General features: G+C 47.6%; 3 protein-coding genes and 1 long non-coding RNA gene across 4 annotated transcripts in view; 1 reads left to right on the top strand and 3 right to left on the bottom strand.

Annotated features, from left to right (window-relative positions):
- LOC146761942 (uncharacterized) overlaps nt 1–16,163 on the top strand; it is a 126,218-nt gene that overhangs the window by 39,392 nt on the left and 70,663 nt on the right. The window lies entirely within an intron of this gene.
- LOC146761945 (uncharacterized) lies at nt 18–2,152 on the bottom strand. The gene has a single exon (XM_085537758.1). The coding sequence runs from the start codon at nt 1,228–1,230 to the stop codon at nt 292–294; it is 939 nt and encodes a 312-aa protein (XP_085393884.1). The 5' UTR covers nt 1,231–2,152; the 3' UTR covers nt 18–291.
- Nucleotides 2,579–3,857, bottom strand: LOC146761944 (uncharacterized). The gene has a single exon (XM_085540882.1). The coding sequence runs from the start codon at nt 3,515–3,517 to the stop codon at nt 2,579–2,581; it is 939 nt and encodes a 312-aa protein (XP_085397008.1). The 5' UTR covers nt 3,518–3,857.
- Nucleotides 4,876–5,894, bottom strand: LOC146761943 (uncharacterized). Its single transcript, XM_085540883.1, has one exon. The coding sequence runs from the start codon at nt 5,812–5,814 to the stop codon at nt 4,876–4,878; it is 939 nt and encodes a 312-aa protein (XP_085397009.1). The 5' UTR covers nt 5,815–5,894.

Below are 16,163 nucleotides of genomic sequence, written 5' to 3'. Positions count from 1 at the left end.
AATAAAAGCCTAATGTGCTTCACGTGTAACTCCCGCTCTCTTGCTGTTCAGCTGATGTTGCCATGTCTGCACTGAGTGGACGAGGTGGCTCTGCTGACTTCTTGACTGAGGTGACAGAAGGTTTGCAGCAGGAGTAGGGTCGGCAACATGAAAAGTGTTGTCAATAACACAGAGACTTTTTGTTCTTAGTTATAACAGATGTTTATTAGGTATAATAAGTAGCAGGCCGAGAGGTAGATGTTGGGCTCCCAGCCCGCTGGAGCCGTACTCTGATGGCAGTGCGGTTCTGGCCTAGCGCTGCCGCCGGGGCCGCCTCTTGCAGGGCGTAGCAGAGTCCTGGGTGCTGCTGCGGGCCTTCCTCTTTGAGGGGCGCCGGGTCCCCCCACATGAGCAGTTTCTGCCTGGGGAAGAGGGGCCCGCTGCCGCCGCCTGCCCTGGCTCCTCCTGCTGCTCCTCCACTGAGGGCTCTGTGGTGGTGCTGGGGTACCCAGGTCCTGCAGTAGAGCTGCTGGGCAGCTCCTCGTTACTGGGCCCAGTGCGGCTGATGGAGTGGCCTGGGCCCGAGGCGGGAGGCTCCTGATGGGAGGTGCTGTTGATGGAGCTGGCTGCAGGGCTGTCCTCCCTCCTTCCAGCAGCATGGATGACTTGGTGGTCCTGCTGGTGGCGGATTGTGGGACCATACAGTGCTGCAGCGGTGCTGATGAGCCTCCTAACGAAGGGCAGCACGTCGCCGCTGGTGCTCAGCTGCAGCTCCCGCACCAAGGCCTCCTGGTCCAGCCCGTGCTGGCACAGGAAGTTCACGGTGGTGCACTGTCCCACGTAGACTTCCCACCAGTCGTCGCTGGATGTCTGCTGGATCTCCTCCTGCAGCCACTGGAGCAGGGGTCCGAGGTCTTCCGGATGGTCTTGGAAAAAGGCAGCCCAAACCTCGGCTGGGAAATTGTGCTCAGGTGGGATGAGCACCGGCTCTGCAGGCCCCTGCTCATCCTGCAGGCCGTGATCTAAGTGTGCTGTGGGCTGCGGGACAGCACACTCGAGGTAATCCTCTTCCGACCTCACCGAGTATCGGATGGTGTCAATTTTGTGCCCGCATACGGCACAACTCGGCTTCTTATTTGCCCACCAGATGGCACAGCCATAGCACAGCTGGTGCTGGCAGGGGGTCACGTAGGTGACATCCTCCCGGATTTGCCCGCAGATGGGGCAGGTCCAGTTGGATGGCACATCCATGGCCCTGGGCTGTGTGGTGGGCTGGGGAGAGCTGAGGTCGGGAAGCTGCTCCCCTCACAGGTGCTGCAGCAGGCAGAAGGTGTTACGAACTACAAAAGAGAGAGAGAGGCCACAGTCACTCGCTGCACTGGTCCCTCATCATCAATCCCTCCTGGTCCCTGTTCCCCACTAGCTACTGTAGGAGCCATGTCCTGCACCCCTCACCTGTGCTCCTACAAGCACAGCCTGCGTAGCCCCAGCTGCCTGATCCAGGCAGGGCTTGGGGGAACTCTGGTGATACTGTGGGATGGGCACCAAGAACTGGTGCCAGCAGCCACACAGCACAACCCGAGCAAATCGCTCAGTGCTCCAAGTCTCGCTGCTAGGCTCAACTGGAGTCCTGGCACGAGGCATTGCCATGCTGCCCACCTGCTCTGCTGCACGCTCCTCTCCTTGATGTCCCGGCTGCCTGCTGCCAGCAGGGTCCGGGTACAGCACAAGTGGCTCTGAAACAGCGTCTGAGATCTGCGAAAGCAGCACCAAGAGCGCGTTCCAGCTCCGAAGCTCGCCCTGTCCACACTCCAGTCCTCGCACACTCGCTCGGTTGGAGGCCAGGCACGAACTGCTGGGCTGGGCTGCTGCGCCCGCATAGAGCAGCGTGGGCCAAGCAGTCACAATCCATCACATGGAGATGTCACAAACCAGGGCTTGGCCGTGTTGCCAGGCCTCACCTTGACTGGGGGACATCACGACCCGTCCCACAGCGATGCCATCATCCATTGCTTAGTCATCACCATGCGCCGGCCTCACCTGCTGCACGTGTGCCAGCAGCACTCCAGCCCCAGCACATGTTCCTGGGATGTCTCCAGCATGGCTGACCACTCCATTCATGTGCTCAGCATCAGTGTTTCACAGCAATCACAAGTGCCAGAACCATGTTTTCCCACAGGCCTTTTCTGTGGAGTCATTTCCAGCTGTGTGGCCCCGGCTGCAGTATGGCCTGGAGGTGTTCCACCCCAGGTGCAGAAATCTGTCTTCCCCCCCACTGCTCCTTATGATGTGATTGCTGGAGTAAAGTGTGCTCCATTTCCAACCTGTTGTGCCTTTGTATGTTTTGCTATGGCTGTCAAGTATGCCTACTTATGGTGGAGGAAATAAAGTTGTGTTTCTGTGCCCACCTCCAGTACTGAATGGGTGAGAAAGTAGTATGGGTAGGAACAGCTACGCGAATCGCTTTGTCAGTAACAGAAAGATTTTTTCTTCTTAGTTGTAACTGATGTTTATTAGATATAATAAGCAGCAGGCTGAGAGGTAGATGTTGGGCTCCCAGCCCGCCGGAGCCATGCTCTGACAGCAGTGCGGTGCCGGCCTAGCGCCGCTGCCGGGGCCGCCTCTTGCAGGGCGGAGCAGAGTCCTGGGATCTGCTGCGGGCCTTCCTCTTCGGGGGGCGTTGGGGCCCCCCACACGAGCGATCTCTGCCCTGGGAAGAGGGGCCCGCTGCCGCCGCCTGCTCTGGCTCCTCCTGCTGCTCTTCCACTGAGGGTGCTGTGATGGTGCTGGGGTACCCAGTTCCTGCAGTAGAGCTGCTGGGCAGCTCCTCGTTACTGGGCCCAGTGCAGCTGTTGGAGTGGTCTGGGCCCAAGGCAGGAGGTTCCTGATGGGAGGTGCTGTTGATGGAGCTGGCTGCAGGGCTGTCCTCCCTCCTTCCAGCAGCATGGATGACTTGGTGGTCCTGCTGGTGGCGGATTGTGGGACCGTAGAGGGCTGCAGCGGTGCTGATGAGCCTCCTAACGAAGGGCAGCACGTCGCCGCTGGTGCTCAGCTGCAGCGCCTGCACCAAGGCCTCCTGGTCCAGCCCATGCTGGCACAGGAAGTTCACAGTGGTGCACTGTCCCACGTAGACTTCCCACCAGTCGTCGCTGGATGTCTGCTGGATCTCCTCCTGCAGCCACTGGAGCAGGGGTCCGAGGTCTTCCGGATGTTGTTGGAAAAATGCAGCCCAGACCTCGGCTGGGAAATTGTGCTCAGGTGGGATGAGCACCGGCTCTGCAGGCCCCTGCTCATCCTGCAGGCCGTGATCTAAGTGTGCTGTGGGCTGCGGGACAGCACACTCGAGGTAATCCTCTTCCGACCTCACCGAGTATCGGATGGTGTCAATTTTGTGCCCGCATACGGCACAACTCGGCTTCTTATTTGCCCACCAGATGGCACAGCCATAGCACAGCTGGTGCTGGCAGGGGGTCACGTAGGTGACATCCTCCCGGATTTGCCCGCAGATGGGGCAGGTCCAGTTGGATGGCACATCCATGGCCCTGGGCTGTGTGGTGGGCTGGGGAGAGCTGAGGTCGGGAAGCTGCTCCCCTCACAGGTGCTGCAGCAGGCAGAAGGTGTTACGAACTACAAAAGAGAGAGAGAGGCCACAGTCACTCGCTGCACTGGTCCCTCATCATCAATCCCTCCTGGTCCCTGTTCCCCACTAGCTACTGTAGGAGCCATGTCCTGCACCCCTCACCTGTGCTCCTACAAGTACAGCCTGCGTAGCCCCAGCTGCCTGATCCAGGCAGGGCTTGGGGGAACACTGGTGATACTGTGGGATGGGCACCAAGAACTGGTGCCAGCAGCCACACAGCACAACCCGAGCAAATCGCTCAGTGCTCCAAGTCTCGCTGCTAGGCTCAACTGGAGTCCTGGCACGAGGCATTGCCATGCTGCCCACCTGCTCTGCTGCACGCTCCTCTCCTTGATGTCCCGGCTGCCTGCTGCCAGCAGGGTCCGGGTACAGCACAGGTGGCTCTGAAACAGCGTCTGAGATCTGCGAAAGCAGCACCAAGAGCGCGTTCCAGCTCCGAAGCTCGCCCTGTCCACACTCCAGTCCTCGCACACTCGCTCGGTTGGAGGCCAGGCACGAACTGCTGGGCTGGGCTGCTGCGCCCGCATAGAGCAGCGTGGGCCAAGCAGTCACAATCCATCACATGGAGATGTCACAAACCAGGGCTTGGCCGTGTTGCCAGGCCTCACCTTGACTGGGGGACATCACGACCCGTCCCACAGCGATGCCATCATCCATTGCTTAGTCATCACCATGCGCCGGCCTCACCTGCTGCACGTGTGCCAGCAGCACTCCAGCCCCAGCACATGTTCCTGGGATGTCTCCAGCATGGCTGACCACTCAATTTCCCCCATCTCATGTGCTCAGCATCAATGTTTCACAGCAATCACAAGTGCCTGAACCATGTTTTCCCACAGGCCCTTTGTGTGGGGTCATGTCCAGCTGGGTGGCCCTGCCTGCGGTGTGGCCAGGAGGTGTTCCACCACAGGTGCAGAAATTTGCCTTTCCCCCCATTGCTCCTGATTATGGGATTATTGGAGTAAGGTGTGCTCCATCTCCAACCTGTTGGGCCCTTGTATGTTTTATTATGGCTGTCGAGTATACCTGGTTATGGTGGAGGAAATAAAGTTGTGTTTCTGTGCCCACCTCCAGTACTGAATGGGTGAGAAAGTAGTATGGGTAGGAAAAGCAACGCGAATCGCTTTGTCAATAACAAAGAGACTTTTTATTCTTAGTTGTAACAGATGTTTATTAGATATAATAAGCAGCAGGCTGAGAGGTAGATGTTTTTCCCCCAGCCCGCCGGAGCCGTGCTGTGACGGCAGTGCGGTGCCGGCCTAGTGCCGCCGCCGTGGCCGCCTCTTGCAGGGCGGAGCAGAGTCCCGGGGGCTGCTGAGGGCCTTCCTCTTCGGGGGGTGCCGGGGCCCCCCACACGAGCGGTCTCTGCCCTGGGAAGAGGGGTCCGCTGCCGCCGCCTGCCCTGGCTCCTCCTGCTGCTCCTCCACTGAGGGCGCTGTGGTGGTGCTGGGATAACCAGGTACCCCAGTAGAGCTGCTGGGCAGCTCCTCGGTACTGGGCCCAGTGTGGCTGATGGAGTGGCCTGGGCCCGAGGCAGGAGGCTCCTGATGGGAGGTGGTGGTGATGGAGCTGGCTGCAGGGCTGTCCTCCCTCCTTCCAGCAGCATGGATGACTTGGTGGTCCAGCTGGTGGCGAATCGTGGGACCGTAGAGGGCTGCAGCGGTGCTGATGAGCCTCCTAACGAAGGGCAGCACGTCGCCGCTGGTGCTCAGCTGCAGCGCCTGCACCAAGGCCTCTTCGTCCAGACCATGTTGACAAAGGAAGTTCACAGTGGTGCACTGTCCCACGTAGACTTCCCACCAGTCGTCGCTGGATGTCTGCTGGATCTCCTCCTGCAGCCACTGGAGCAGGGGTCCGAGGTCTTCCGGATGGTCTTGGAAAAAGGCAGCCCAGACCTCGGCTGGGAAATTGTGCTCAGGTGGGATGAGCACCGGCTCTGCAGGCCCCTGCTCGTCCTGCAGGCCGTGATCTGAGTGTGCTGCGGGCTGCGGGACAGCACACTCGAGGTAATCCTCTTCCGACCTCACCGAGTATCGGATGGTGTCAATTTTGTGCCCGCATACGGCACAACTCGGCTTCTTGCTTGCCCACCAGATGGCACAGCCATAGCACAGCTGGTGCTGGCAGGGGGTCACGTAGGTGACATCCTCCCGGATTTGCCCGCAGATGGGGCAGGTCCAGTTGGATGGCACATCCATGGCCCTGGGCTGTGCGGTGGGCTGGGGAGAGCTGAGGTCGGGAAGCTGCTCCCCTCACAGGTGCTGCAGCAGGCAGAAGGTGTTACGAACTACAAAAGAGAGAGAGAGGCCACAGTCACTCGCTGCACTGGTCCCTCATCATCAATCCCTCCTGGTCCCTGTTCCCCACTAGCTACTGTAGGAGCCATGTCCTGCACCCCTCACCTGTGCTCCTACAAGTACAGCCTGCGTAGTTCCAGCTGCCTGATCCAGGCAGGGCTTGGGGGAACACTGGTGATACTGTGGGATGGGCACCAAGAACTGGTGCCAGCAGCCACACAGCACAACCCGAACAAATCGCTCAGTGCTCCAAGTCTCGCTGCTAGGCTCAACTGGAGTCCTGGCACGAGGCATTGCCATGCTGCCCACCTGCTCTGCTGCACGCTCCTCTCCTTGATGTCCCGGCTGCCTGCTGCCAGCAGGGTCCGGGTACAGCACAGGTGGCTCTGAAACAGCGTCTGAGATCTGCGAAAGCAGCACCAAGAGCGCGTTCCAGCTCCGAAGCTCGCCCTGTCCACACTCCAGTCCTCGCACACTCGCTCGGTTGGAGGCCAGGCACGAACTGCTGGGCTGGGCTGCTGCGCCCGCATAGAGCAGCGTGGGCCAAGCAGTCACAATCCATCACATGGAGATGTCACAAACCAGGGCTTGGCCGTGTTGCCAGGCCTCACCTTGACTGGGGGACATCACGACCCGTCCCACAGCGATGCCATCATCCATTGCTTAGTCATCACCATGCGCCGGCCTCACCTGCTGCACGTGTGCCAGCAGCACTCCAGCCCCAGCACATGTTCCTGGGATTTCTCCAGCATGGATGCACACTCCAGTCCCCCCCACATCTCATGTGCTCAGCATCAATGTTTCACAGCAAGCACAAGTGCCAGAACCGTGTTTTCCCACAGGCCCTTTGAGTGGCCATGGCACACAGCCCCACTCTCATACAGTAAGCTGGTTTATTCAATAAAAGTTCATGGTTCCCTCTGTCTCTTGCACTGGATGATCTTAGAGGTCATTTCCAGTCTTCATGATTCTGTGATTCTATGCTACTCACATCCAAGATCGCTGTTGAGTGAACCTTTCCCTGACTCCGACACCATTCCTTCATTGATACATTTAATTTTTTCTTTTCAATCTTAAGTGTGCGGTGGTGTGGTCTGCCACAAAGCCAGCCACTGTAGAAGCAGTACAGGGCTGCTAATTAGCTTGAGCAGGGCAGCAAATGGGACCACATTTGACTAGAATAGAGAACTGAGGTTCTGAGTAGCCAGTGGAGGATCTGTCTGTGCTTGTCAAGGTGCTGTGGAATTAACTGGCCACCAGTGATTAGGATGTGTGTGTGTGCCTTGCTTGGCCACCTACGCAAGAATCCCAGCCAGTCCCAGCTGGTTTCATTCAGTAACTACACAGGGTTCACTTGCTGCATACCTCGTACACTTCCATTTCTAGGCCTACAGTGGTTACCTGACACTTATCAGGGATTGCTATCCCGGCCCTACTACTTCAAAGTACATATTTATCATTTGAGGGATTCGAGGTGCTTTGCAGCTGAGTTCAGGTGCAGCGGGAATCTTTTTTCAGTGAAGATGAACTTCATGTATTAAGGCTACAAATCTAATTTAGCAATTGTTTTGTTTCCGGTGCACAATCTTATGGAAACATGAGTAACCCAAACACTAAAATCCAAAATGGAATGACCAGTCTCTTCTACAGCATTCTTATTAAAGTTGGGCCAAGAGTGATCACTGCAAACTATTTGCAGTTGTGGGTGATGTAACACAGCTCAAGGGCATTCAGTACCTGGCAAACAGAACTGAGATGGAATGGAGACTAAATGAAGGACCACCAGGAAGACACAGTGCAAAGCAGTGGAAGGGAAATTCGTTATGAATTAATAGCCAGAATATCTGAATGAACAGGAAGAACTCTGTTACCAAACCAATTGGGGCTGAAGAGTCTGGAAACCAGGTGGTAGAATGAAATGTCTCATTTAAATTTACACGTGAAAACGTAAAACGTAATTGAATGTCAAGGAATTAGTGTAACTTCTGGCTTGCATAAGCAGAGCTAGAGTTTTCAGATTTCTTTTATGTTTTAGGATTAGAATGTGTAAAAGAAACAGGTATCTTTCCTTGTAAGGAAAAAGGCATTAGTGTTGTTCCAACTAGTGCCTTAACAACCCTGTTGAACAGAAGCCTGTATTCTCTCTCTGCTTCTACTGACCCAGACTGGATTTCTTGAAAACAGAACATAGTTGAGTAAGACCTAAGTAGATGTGATAGAAGCAGATGAAGCTATATGACTTCTGTTAATACAAGCCTGCAGAGTTGTTTGCTTGTAGGAAATTAGAGTTCCCTACATCTCTGAAGTAATACAGCAGAAGCTGCAGAGCTTAATTGCACTCACAGTTCTTGTTGGGGCTGGTAAATGGCTTAACAGCACAGTCTGAATCTGCTTATGTATTTTTTTCAAGCAGTGTATCCATGCATGAGAATGCTTTCAGCAGCTAAGCTGCAGTTTTGCAATAACTGTCTATTCACAAGCAGGGATGTGCTTGCACGAATCTCCTTTTTATTTCAAATAAAAAGTATGGAATTCTCATGTTTAAATTAATGCCTGTATTTTAATGCTACTTCTTTTCCTCTCCATGCTTGGCTTTTTGGTTACTTTTTCCATGCCTAAATATAACTTACAGAAAGTATATTTTTTGTGAGATTGCCCAAGTAATTAGCCAGCTTACTCATGCAAATAAATATTTTTCTGTTCAGCTTGCTACATCTTTTTGGCAACGTTGCCTTTGATTACAGAAACATTTAAAGGGAGGCAAGGATGTAGTGCATACTAAAACTGCACTGTGCAAACAGAGGATTTAGGTGAGCAGTAGCTCTGTAATTACCTTGCAGCCTGAAGGACCCTCACTTTGTTTGAAAGCTGCTAAGAATAACGAAAGAAATAATTTTCTTCTCATGGGAAAAGAATAAATTAGCAGCATGCTAAGGGCCTTGGGACTGATTGTCATCAAAGTTAGATAAATAAACATTGCTCCAGACTACTCAACACCAGCAAAAGATACCGAGGGAGAGTTTCTTTCTAGAGGTGAACAGCAAATCTGGCCTGTGGGGAGGAGAACTAAGAATTTAAAACCACCTGTGCACCCTTCCAGCATGGTTTATTTCAGAGGTTGCTGAGACTCTTGAGCAAATAGAAACAACCCTGAAGACCCGTTTAAGTAACTCCAGCCACTTGGCCAACCTGCTAACTGAGACAGCTTCTTTTCAGGGTTTGCAGTTCTAGCAGTGTGATGCTGCAATGGCTCTTTTCTTATCTGTGCTCTGTCAACCTAGACTTGCACCATGGGCTGTGAAATGCAGCTGAACAAGCAAGACCGTGAGACATATGCACTGAAGGAGATGGTTCCTAGGCCCATCATTATATCTGGAAGTTGATTTTGTTCCAGTGTTTTCAGCTGGCCTCAGAAGTCTAGATCCTAGGATTGTAGAGCCATCCATCTCCTCTTGAAAGATCATCACATTCAAATAAAACCTTGTTATTACATTTCTTTAGCAAGCAAGTTAAGAAGTCTAAAACTTCTCAGTTCCACAGAACAAAGAAGGGAAAACTAGATATAAAATTTTGGATTTATAAGGCTGAAAGAAGCATTAGAAGACAGTTTTAAAGGAAGAACTAAACATGCAAAGCTGGTTTTGATTATTTTTTTACTGTTGTCTTTAGCAGTGATTGTTATTTTACAAACTTTATGTAGATCTGTGCCACTTTAATTGCAGACTAATATGTGTAAATTGAGTTCTTTGTTTTTTGATTAATGCAAAAAATAAAATAAAATAAAATAAAATTCTGTATGTATAGCAGCAAACAGGAGCCCATGATTTTCAGTGTCAGTTCATATGCAAGTAATGTCTGGAATTTGTAGAAGTACCAAGTACTACATACTTGGCATTTTAGCACTGTGAACCATGCTGAAATTGATGCTGTGCTGCTTGTTAGTATAGAGTGATTGTGTGTATTTCTTCAGATTATTTTTTTTAAGTAACAGGATCAGAAGATCCAGCTGGTATTCTTACTGCTTGTATACGATGAAAAGTGTTTTATAAAACCCACACCTACATGTACTCTTCCACTGTCTTCATTAAAATTGCCCTTCAGAAGAATCTGAAAGCCAGATTTTCTCAGTCTTTCCTTGTAAGAGATGTTTAATCATCTTCATGACTGTTTTTGGATGCACTCCAGTAGCTCCATGTCTTCCACTAGGAAGACCTGAACGTAACTTCAAGTGGAGCATCACCAATGCTGTGTAAAGACTTCCCTTGACCTTCTGTCAGTTTTCTCTGTGCTTTCCATGGGGTGCATTGTTATCAACTGTAGGTAATTAGAGTGGATATACACATTTTGTGAAATTGTGGAAAAAAGCTCCAGAATTTCATCCAAGCCCAGTGGTACCTCTTAACTTGGGGTAAAGCGGTAGTGCTGTTTATCTTCTTCTCTAATAAATTCAGTTTTAAATCTGAGTATCCTTTGCTCATGTATTGTTTGTGCTTCATCTTTCTGAAAGTGAATGGCCTCTGCCATTCAGAAGTATATGTTGACCTTAACAGTGAACTTAGAATCTAAAATGGTAAATGTTGCAGATATTACAAATGTCAGTAGTCAATAATAGTGGTGGAAAACTGAATAGGCAGTCCTGTTAGGAAGGTGGAAAGAAAGTAAGAGTGAGAGGGTGTCCTAGAATTCCTAAAATTGTTCTGTGTTTAAACAAATGAATTGTTTTGACTGGAAAATTAATGAGGGAAATTTGTGCTTATGTTTGTATATGTGGGTATATTAGATGCAGCGGTAATTCAAATTCCTGACTAGAAGGGGATATGATAACTTACTGGTGATGTTTGCTTTGGAAATCCGCTACCTAAATTTAATGAGGATTTATCAATTTAGTTATTGTCTCCTTAGCTAGTTAGCCTCTTGAAGAGCACATTTTCTAAACATGGCTTATAGCAGGCATGTCCAAACCATACCTCAGATCTGTGCCTCCTGCCCTGGCTCCCAGTGGGGTTGCTTCTGCCCCCCAGGGCTGGATGCAGTGGGGACCTTGATGGCACCCATGGGACTCTCAGGCTGGAGAGCTCCTCTGGCTGTTAACCCAGCATCAAGGTCTATTCCGAAACCAGGCATGTCCAACCCACAGCCCACGGGCTACATGCATCTTGTCAGTGATATTCTTCATGAGTCAGCTGCACGTAGTTCCACTGTGTGGAATGATTACTAGTAGTATTTCATCCTACCTACATGCGTGTTCCTGTGAAGACATGCATTTTCAGTTATTAAGTACACATGTCAGTTTTTTCATTTAATTATTAAAGTTCAGCTTGGGTTATTTTGTAAAAATAATTTACCATGTTCATCTTGGAAGAGATTTGCTGAATACTTAAATTATGGGAAACACAAGTTATCATAAATAATGCTATGCATTTAGATGTACTGTCTAAGCACGGTCCTATGAACAGCAAAAACTATGCAGCTGTGCTTTTCATTTTGATAAAGGCTTTTGAGAATAGGTTTCAGGTTTTCTAAAAAAACAAAGAAATGTTTTTTTTTGTATGTTTGTTTTTGTTGATCTGCCATTTCATTTTCAGTCCTGTGAAATTTCCAATGGAATGTATAGAGTTCCAATCAGACATTCAAATCAAAGAAAAATCTGATTATGTCTCTACTGGACTGTTAAAAGCCCTGTATCGCTTGCTTCACAATCATGCCTTATTCATATCATTTGCCTTATTGATATCATTCAAGTGCCAAGGTATGGATAGGCCAGGCACACAGCTAATGTGAGGACTAAGGGAAAATCCCTGAGCTTGAATGCAGCTCTCAGGACCCAGGATAGGAGACACCAAGAAGGCTTCTCACATCTCTGCTCTCCGTAGACTGACCAAAGGTTGCAAGGCTACAGAATGTTAGAGCAGGCCTTGAGCACAGGCAGCCAAAGCCTTGTTGCAGGAGAATTGTGGTGCCTACCAGTGCACACCAGACCACGACAGCCAGAGTTACACATGAGATTTGCCTCATGTCCACCTCTGTTTTGAGGAGATTGTTCTTTCCTTTGCTAAGCTTCATTCTGCTGTGGTATTCAGTCCACTGACAGGCACCCAGTGCCTAGTATTGTATAGTCAACATGAAGCTGATATCCTAAAATTAACCTGACAAGTGAAGGATTCGCTGATTTCGTTGTTGAAGTTTGCAGTACCTAGACCTTAGTTAGTGACATTATTTGTAAAGGCCACACTGCTGAGTTTCAGTGAAAGTTGAGTTTTATATTAAATTATCAGAAAGTCTTGCTAGAGCTTTAGAAGTGTGCTGTGCTATTTGCCTGTCTCTGTCACAGTCCTGGAGAGCTAAGATATTTGTATGTACCCGAATAGATTGCCAGAATCAATCCACTTTCTGGAGATGAACGTGGACATGTCCTCTTTTCCACTGTAATGTGAATACTCAAATCTTTCCACATAAGAAACTCATATATTTGAGTTTCACAGCACTCCCTAATAAGATTTTATAGCCATTAGTGTCAGCGCCATATATCACTGAGGCATTGAAAAAGTAGAGTTTCTTTCCCAAACCACCTTTCTAAGCATCCAAGATGAAGTGATTTTATAGCTTACACTTCAACAGATCTTTCAAATCCCACAGCACAACTTGTTTCACCTGAGCCTCAAAGATTTTGGTAAATGATTTCCCAGAAGCTCTTGAGGGGGTCTTTTCTCTCTTCCTTTATTTAAATTTAAGCTTAAAATACAATTAGATTCTATTCGTCTCAAAATTGTTCCAGGATACATTGCAAGCAATGTGTGTACAAAAGGTAATCTACACTATCTAATAAATAAAATTGTGTAACAGCCTGAAATTTCAAATGTATCCATTTGCTTTAATATTTGGAAGTGTTTGTTAAACCTTTAAGCTTGTGACATTTTTCCACACTGACACCTAAATAATGAATTAATGGCTTAATGTCCGTGCCAGCCTCAGGGTTTCAAACGCGTGTTTAGTCAAAATAATTGGTGCTTTAATCATTCTTTATGAACCAAAATTGTTCCTTAGTTATACAGGAGCTGTGCTAAAGCAAATATCTATAGTGTGAATATGTTCTCATATATTTCCAAAATTGTCTGCCAAGTTGGAAAATGATGTCTGGACGCATTTTTTGATTTAGAGTATGAGGTTACATTTTACTCTCATAATGGCCACCTACATGGCTACTGACTGTGCTGTTCCCTCACTGTGTGTGAGCAGCACTTACTGTAGCTACCGTATACATGTACATAGAGGCTGACCTCTGAGTTTCGAGGGCAGATTGAAGGATTTGTTGGGGGGACCTCACGCCTTGTGTTGTCATATACATATAAGTCCTTAACTAAATTAGGGGACTTATTCAAATCAAAGCTGTCCCTCAACCAAATTATGGTACAGTAGGAAGCTGCATCTGTCACATGTTCTGTTAATAGCAGGAATGAAAATTAAGATATAAACGAAAAAGGAAATTGTGGTCCTGATTTTGCATCCAAGCAAGTTGCTGTGCCTGCACAATATTCAGCTGAGGTGATTGTTCTGATGTCAGCAATGCGTCTGTACCATGTGTGTGGAAAATGCCAGCACATTTAGGGTCTGCCAGAACTTGCTGCAGACCATTAGGAGTCTAAGGAGCCTTCTGTGTCTGATGCAGTTGTAACATTAATAGAATCAGCTTTCTAGCATGAAAGGTATTTAACTTCTGGCTCAGGGGAGTTTGTAATACTGTATAGGACTAGAAGGTGTAAAGCTACACTGCAGAAAGTATCAGATAATTTTGCCGTTTATAATAGTCTTTCTCTAAACATCTACTAGTGACTTGTATTGGACCAAGTACAGGTTCAGATGAACAGTTCCTGTGACCCAATGCCAGTGTTATATGGCTGACTTCTAGGAAACACTGCTTATAGCACAGAGAGCTAAAATGATTTCATTGGAAATGTTGTGGTGCTTTTTTTGGTAGAGTTTAATAAAAATAGCAGTGTGAGCAGTATGCAGATTGAGATGCAGGCCTGTCAGGATGTGTGAGTATCTATTTAAAATAAACTCAGAGCATCCTTTTTGAGACTTCCTGCCAGCTGATATGGTTTTGGAGTCAAGGTAACAGTTTTAGAAATAACTTTCTGAGCATTGGAAAATATATGTCAGGCAATAGTTATTCAGATTTTGTTTGCAAACAGGGAATCCCCACATTGTCTTCTCATCTACTGTTACAATTAGACTGAGGTTGAAATAACTCCTCCACGTGTTGTGCTGTGCTTTCTATCTTAAGTGTGCGTAGGTTTTTGTAATAGTCTTTGCACAAAGCACTTTGATACAGGGAAGAGGGTCTCTCCACTGTACCTCCCAGTGCTTGCTAGGATCCACTTGACATGCTGCTGTTAGAAGAAGGTTCTTTGAGACAGCGTTCCAAGCTGAAAAAGACAAAAACAATGGTGTGAATGACTGTGAAAGACAATCATTTTTCTCTGAAGGTAAACTGGTAATCTGTAGCAGGTTTCTTCCTATTTGGCTAGCATGACCGTATCCAATGAAAAAGGATACTTGCAAAAGTATTGCTTCCTGGCTTCTAGCTCATGATATGTATGCTGGTACATCAGATTTTTTACTTTTTACATGTGATAGAGGAAGTGTGGCAATGATGCTGGGGCTAAATCAATCAGTGTGGGCTCTGAGAGGTGTAAAGTATCTTTGAAGGGAAGAAAAATGTCCTGACAAAATTCAGTTAGTTCCCTTAAGTGTTAGGTATTTTTGATTGACAAACAAAATGTTTCTGCATTTCTTTGGAACTTTTCTTTATCTTAATACTTTGTGGTAACTAAAGCTTAGAATGTCATCTATACTTATCTGTATTTATTTTTGAACTAGCTGTATCCTTGCTCTGGATAACCTTATATTTTATCATCATTGTTTTTCTTTCTTTCTGGTTTTTGTTTTTGGTTTTTTTTTTCTTTTTTCTTTCTTTTTTTTTTTCTTCCAGAGAGTAACAGACAGGAAGGTTTTAAAGGGTTAAATATCTGCTAGAAGCTACTTTTACTTTCTGAGGTTTAGAGAGAGAATCTGATGTTCATTTATTCCGGAACTGGGAACTAAAAGTAGAGCAGGAGACAATCTAAACCTTATACGTTTTTTGGTTGGTAGGTTGGGCTTTTTTCATGCAGATGTAGTTTTTGCTGAGATGAAATGTATATGAGGAGATCCAGCCTCACTAAGGACATACTCCAGGAAAGTCCTTTGCCCTGTGATAGCAGTACCACACTCAAGTCTTGTCTCAGTTTCCAGCTGGTACACTAAAAACTTGCTTGCGTATGTAAGTGTGGCTGTGAACGATTCATGTGGGAAAGGTAAACCACATTGTAAAGTAAATAGTTTCTCTGTTCACAGCAGCCCAGCTGAAGAATTGGGAAGCTTGGATGTGCTTAAGAACAAACCAAAAACAGCTGTAATGTTTGCTTTTCTCTTGGGGTCAATGTATTTTCTCACCAGAGATGCAGCTCCAGGAACATGAAGATGCTGAAATGAAGTCTTTGATGTATTCTCCTTATTTTTCCCCCAAATTCTCTTACGTGATCTCCATATGCACTTACATAAACACACTAAAATCCATCTGTCTGTATAGTCCATAATGCATGGAATTGAGAGCTGAAGGTGAAATTTTAAAGAAGTGTCAGTTGCCAGATCATAACCCACTGTGGATGAACTGAGCCACAGAAGATTCTATATGCAGATTCTAAAAGGATCACACTTCAGTTCTGGATCATTTGTGTGCTTAAATACAAGCCAAACAACTCCATTATGGTTGCTTTACTGTTGTATCTGCTTCTTAATTTGATTGTCTTTTATGCAATATTACCTTCAGTATTTTTAGCAATGTATTAGAAGTTGAGTGTTGCAACACGAGATAGAACTGAGAATTGGCAATACGGGGCCTTTCAGATTTTATCGTGGAAATATGCTAAAGTTGGATTCCACTTTGAGAGCAGGCATAAGAAAAACATGAATATTACAACTTGTCATCGAATGCACATAAAACTCATAAAAATGCTGTCTGTTTCAATTGTAACTCTGGCTGCAATATTGGGAGTCTACTTAAACATAAAACTCACATTGGAACCTGACTGGATAGGTGATGTGTGTGAATTGAAATGAGAGGAAATATTCATGCTGAAATCTCTTAAGCTGCTCCACAGTACTTACTCTGATGAAAATGTGTTTCACATTTCAGTACTTTACTGCAG

Source organism: Coturnix japonica, chromosome 2 (genome assembly GCF_054131305.1).
Source record: "Coturnix japonica strain WE chromosome 2, WE-NBRP24, whole genome shotgun sequence".
NCBI classification, from domain to species: domain Eukaryota; kingdom Metazoa; phylum Chordata; class Aves; order Galliformes; family Phasianidae; genus Coturnix; species Coturnix japonica.
This window is presented reverse-complemented; position numbering and strand designations above follow the sequence as displayed.

Excerpts from the sequence above, each read along its gene's own strand:
- LOC146761945 (XM_085537758.1), bottom strand. The coding sequence starts at position 1,230 with ATGGATGTGCCATCCAACTGGACCTGCCCCATCTGCGGGCAAATCCGG.
- LOC146761944 (XM_085540882.1), bottom strand. The coding sequence starts at position 3,517 with ATGGATGTGCCATCCAACTGGACCTGCCCCATCTGCGGGCAAATCCGG.
- LOC146761943 (XM_085540883.1), bottom strand. The coding sequence starts at position 5,814 with ATGGATGTGCCATCCAACTGGACCTGCCCCATCTGCGGGCAAATCCGG.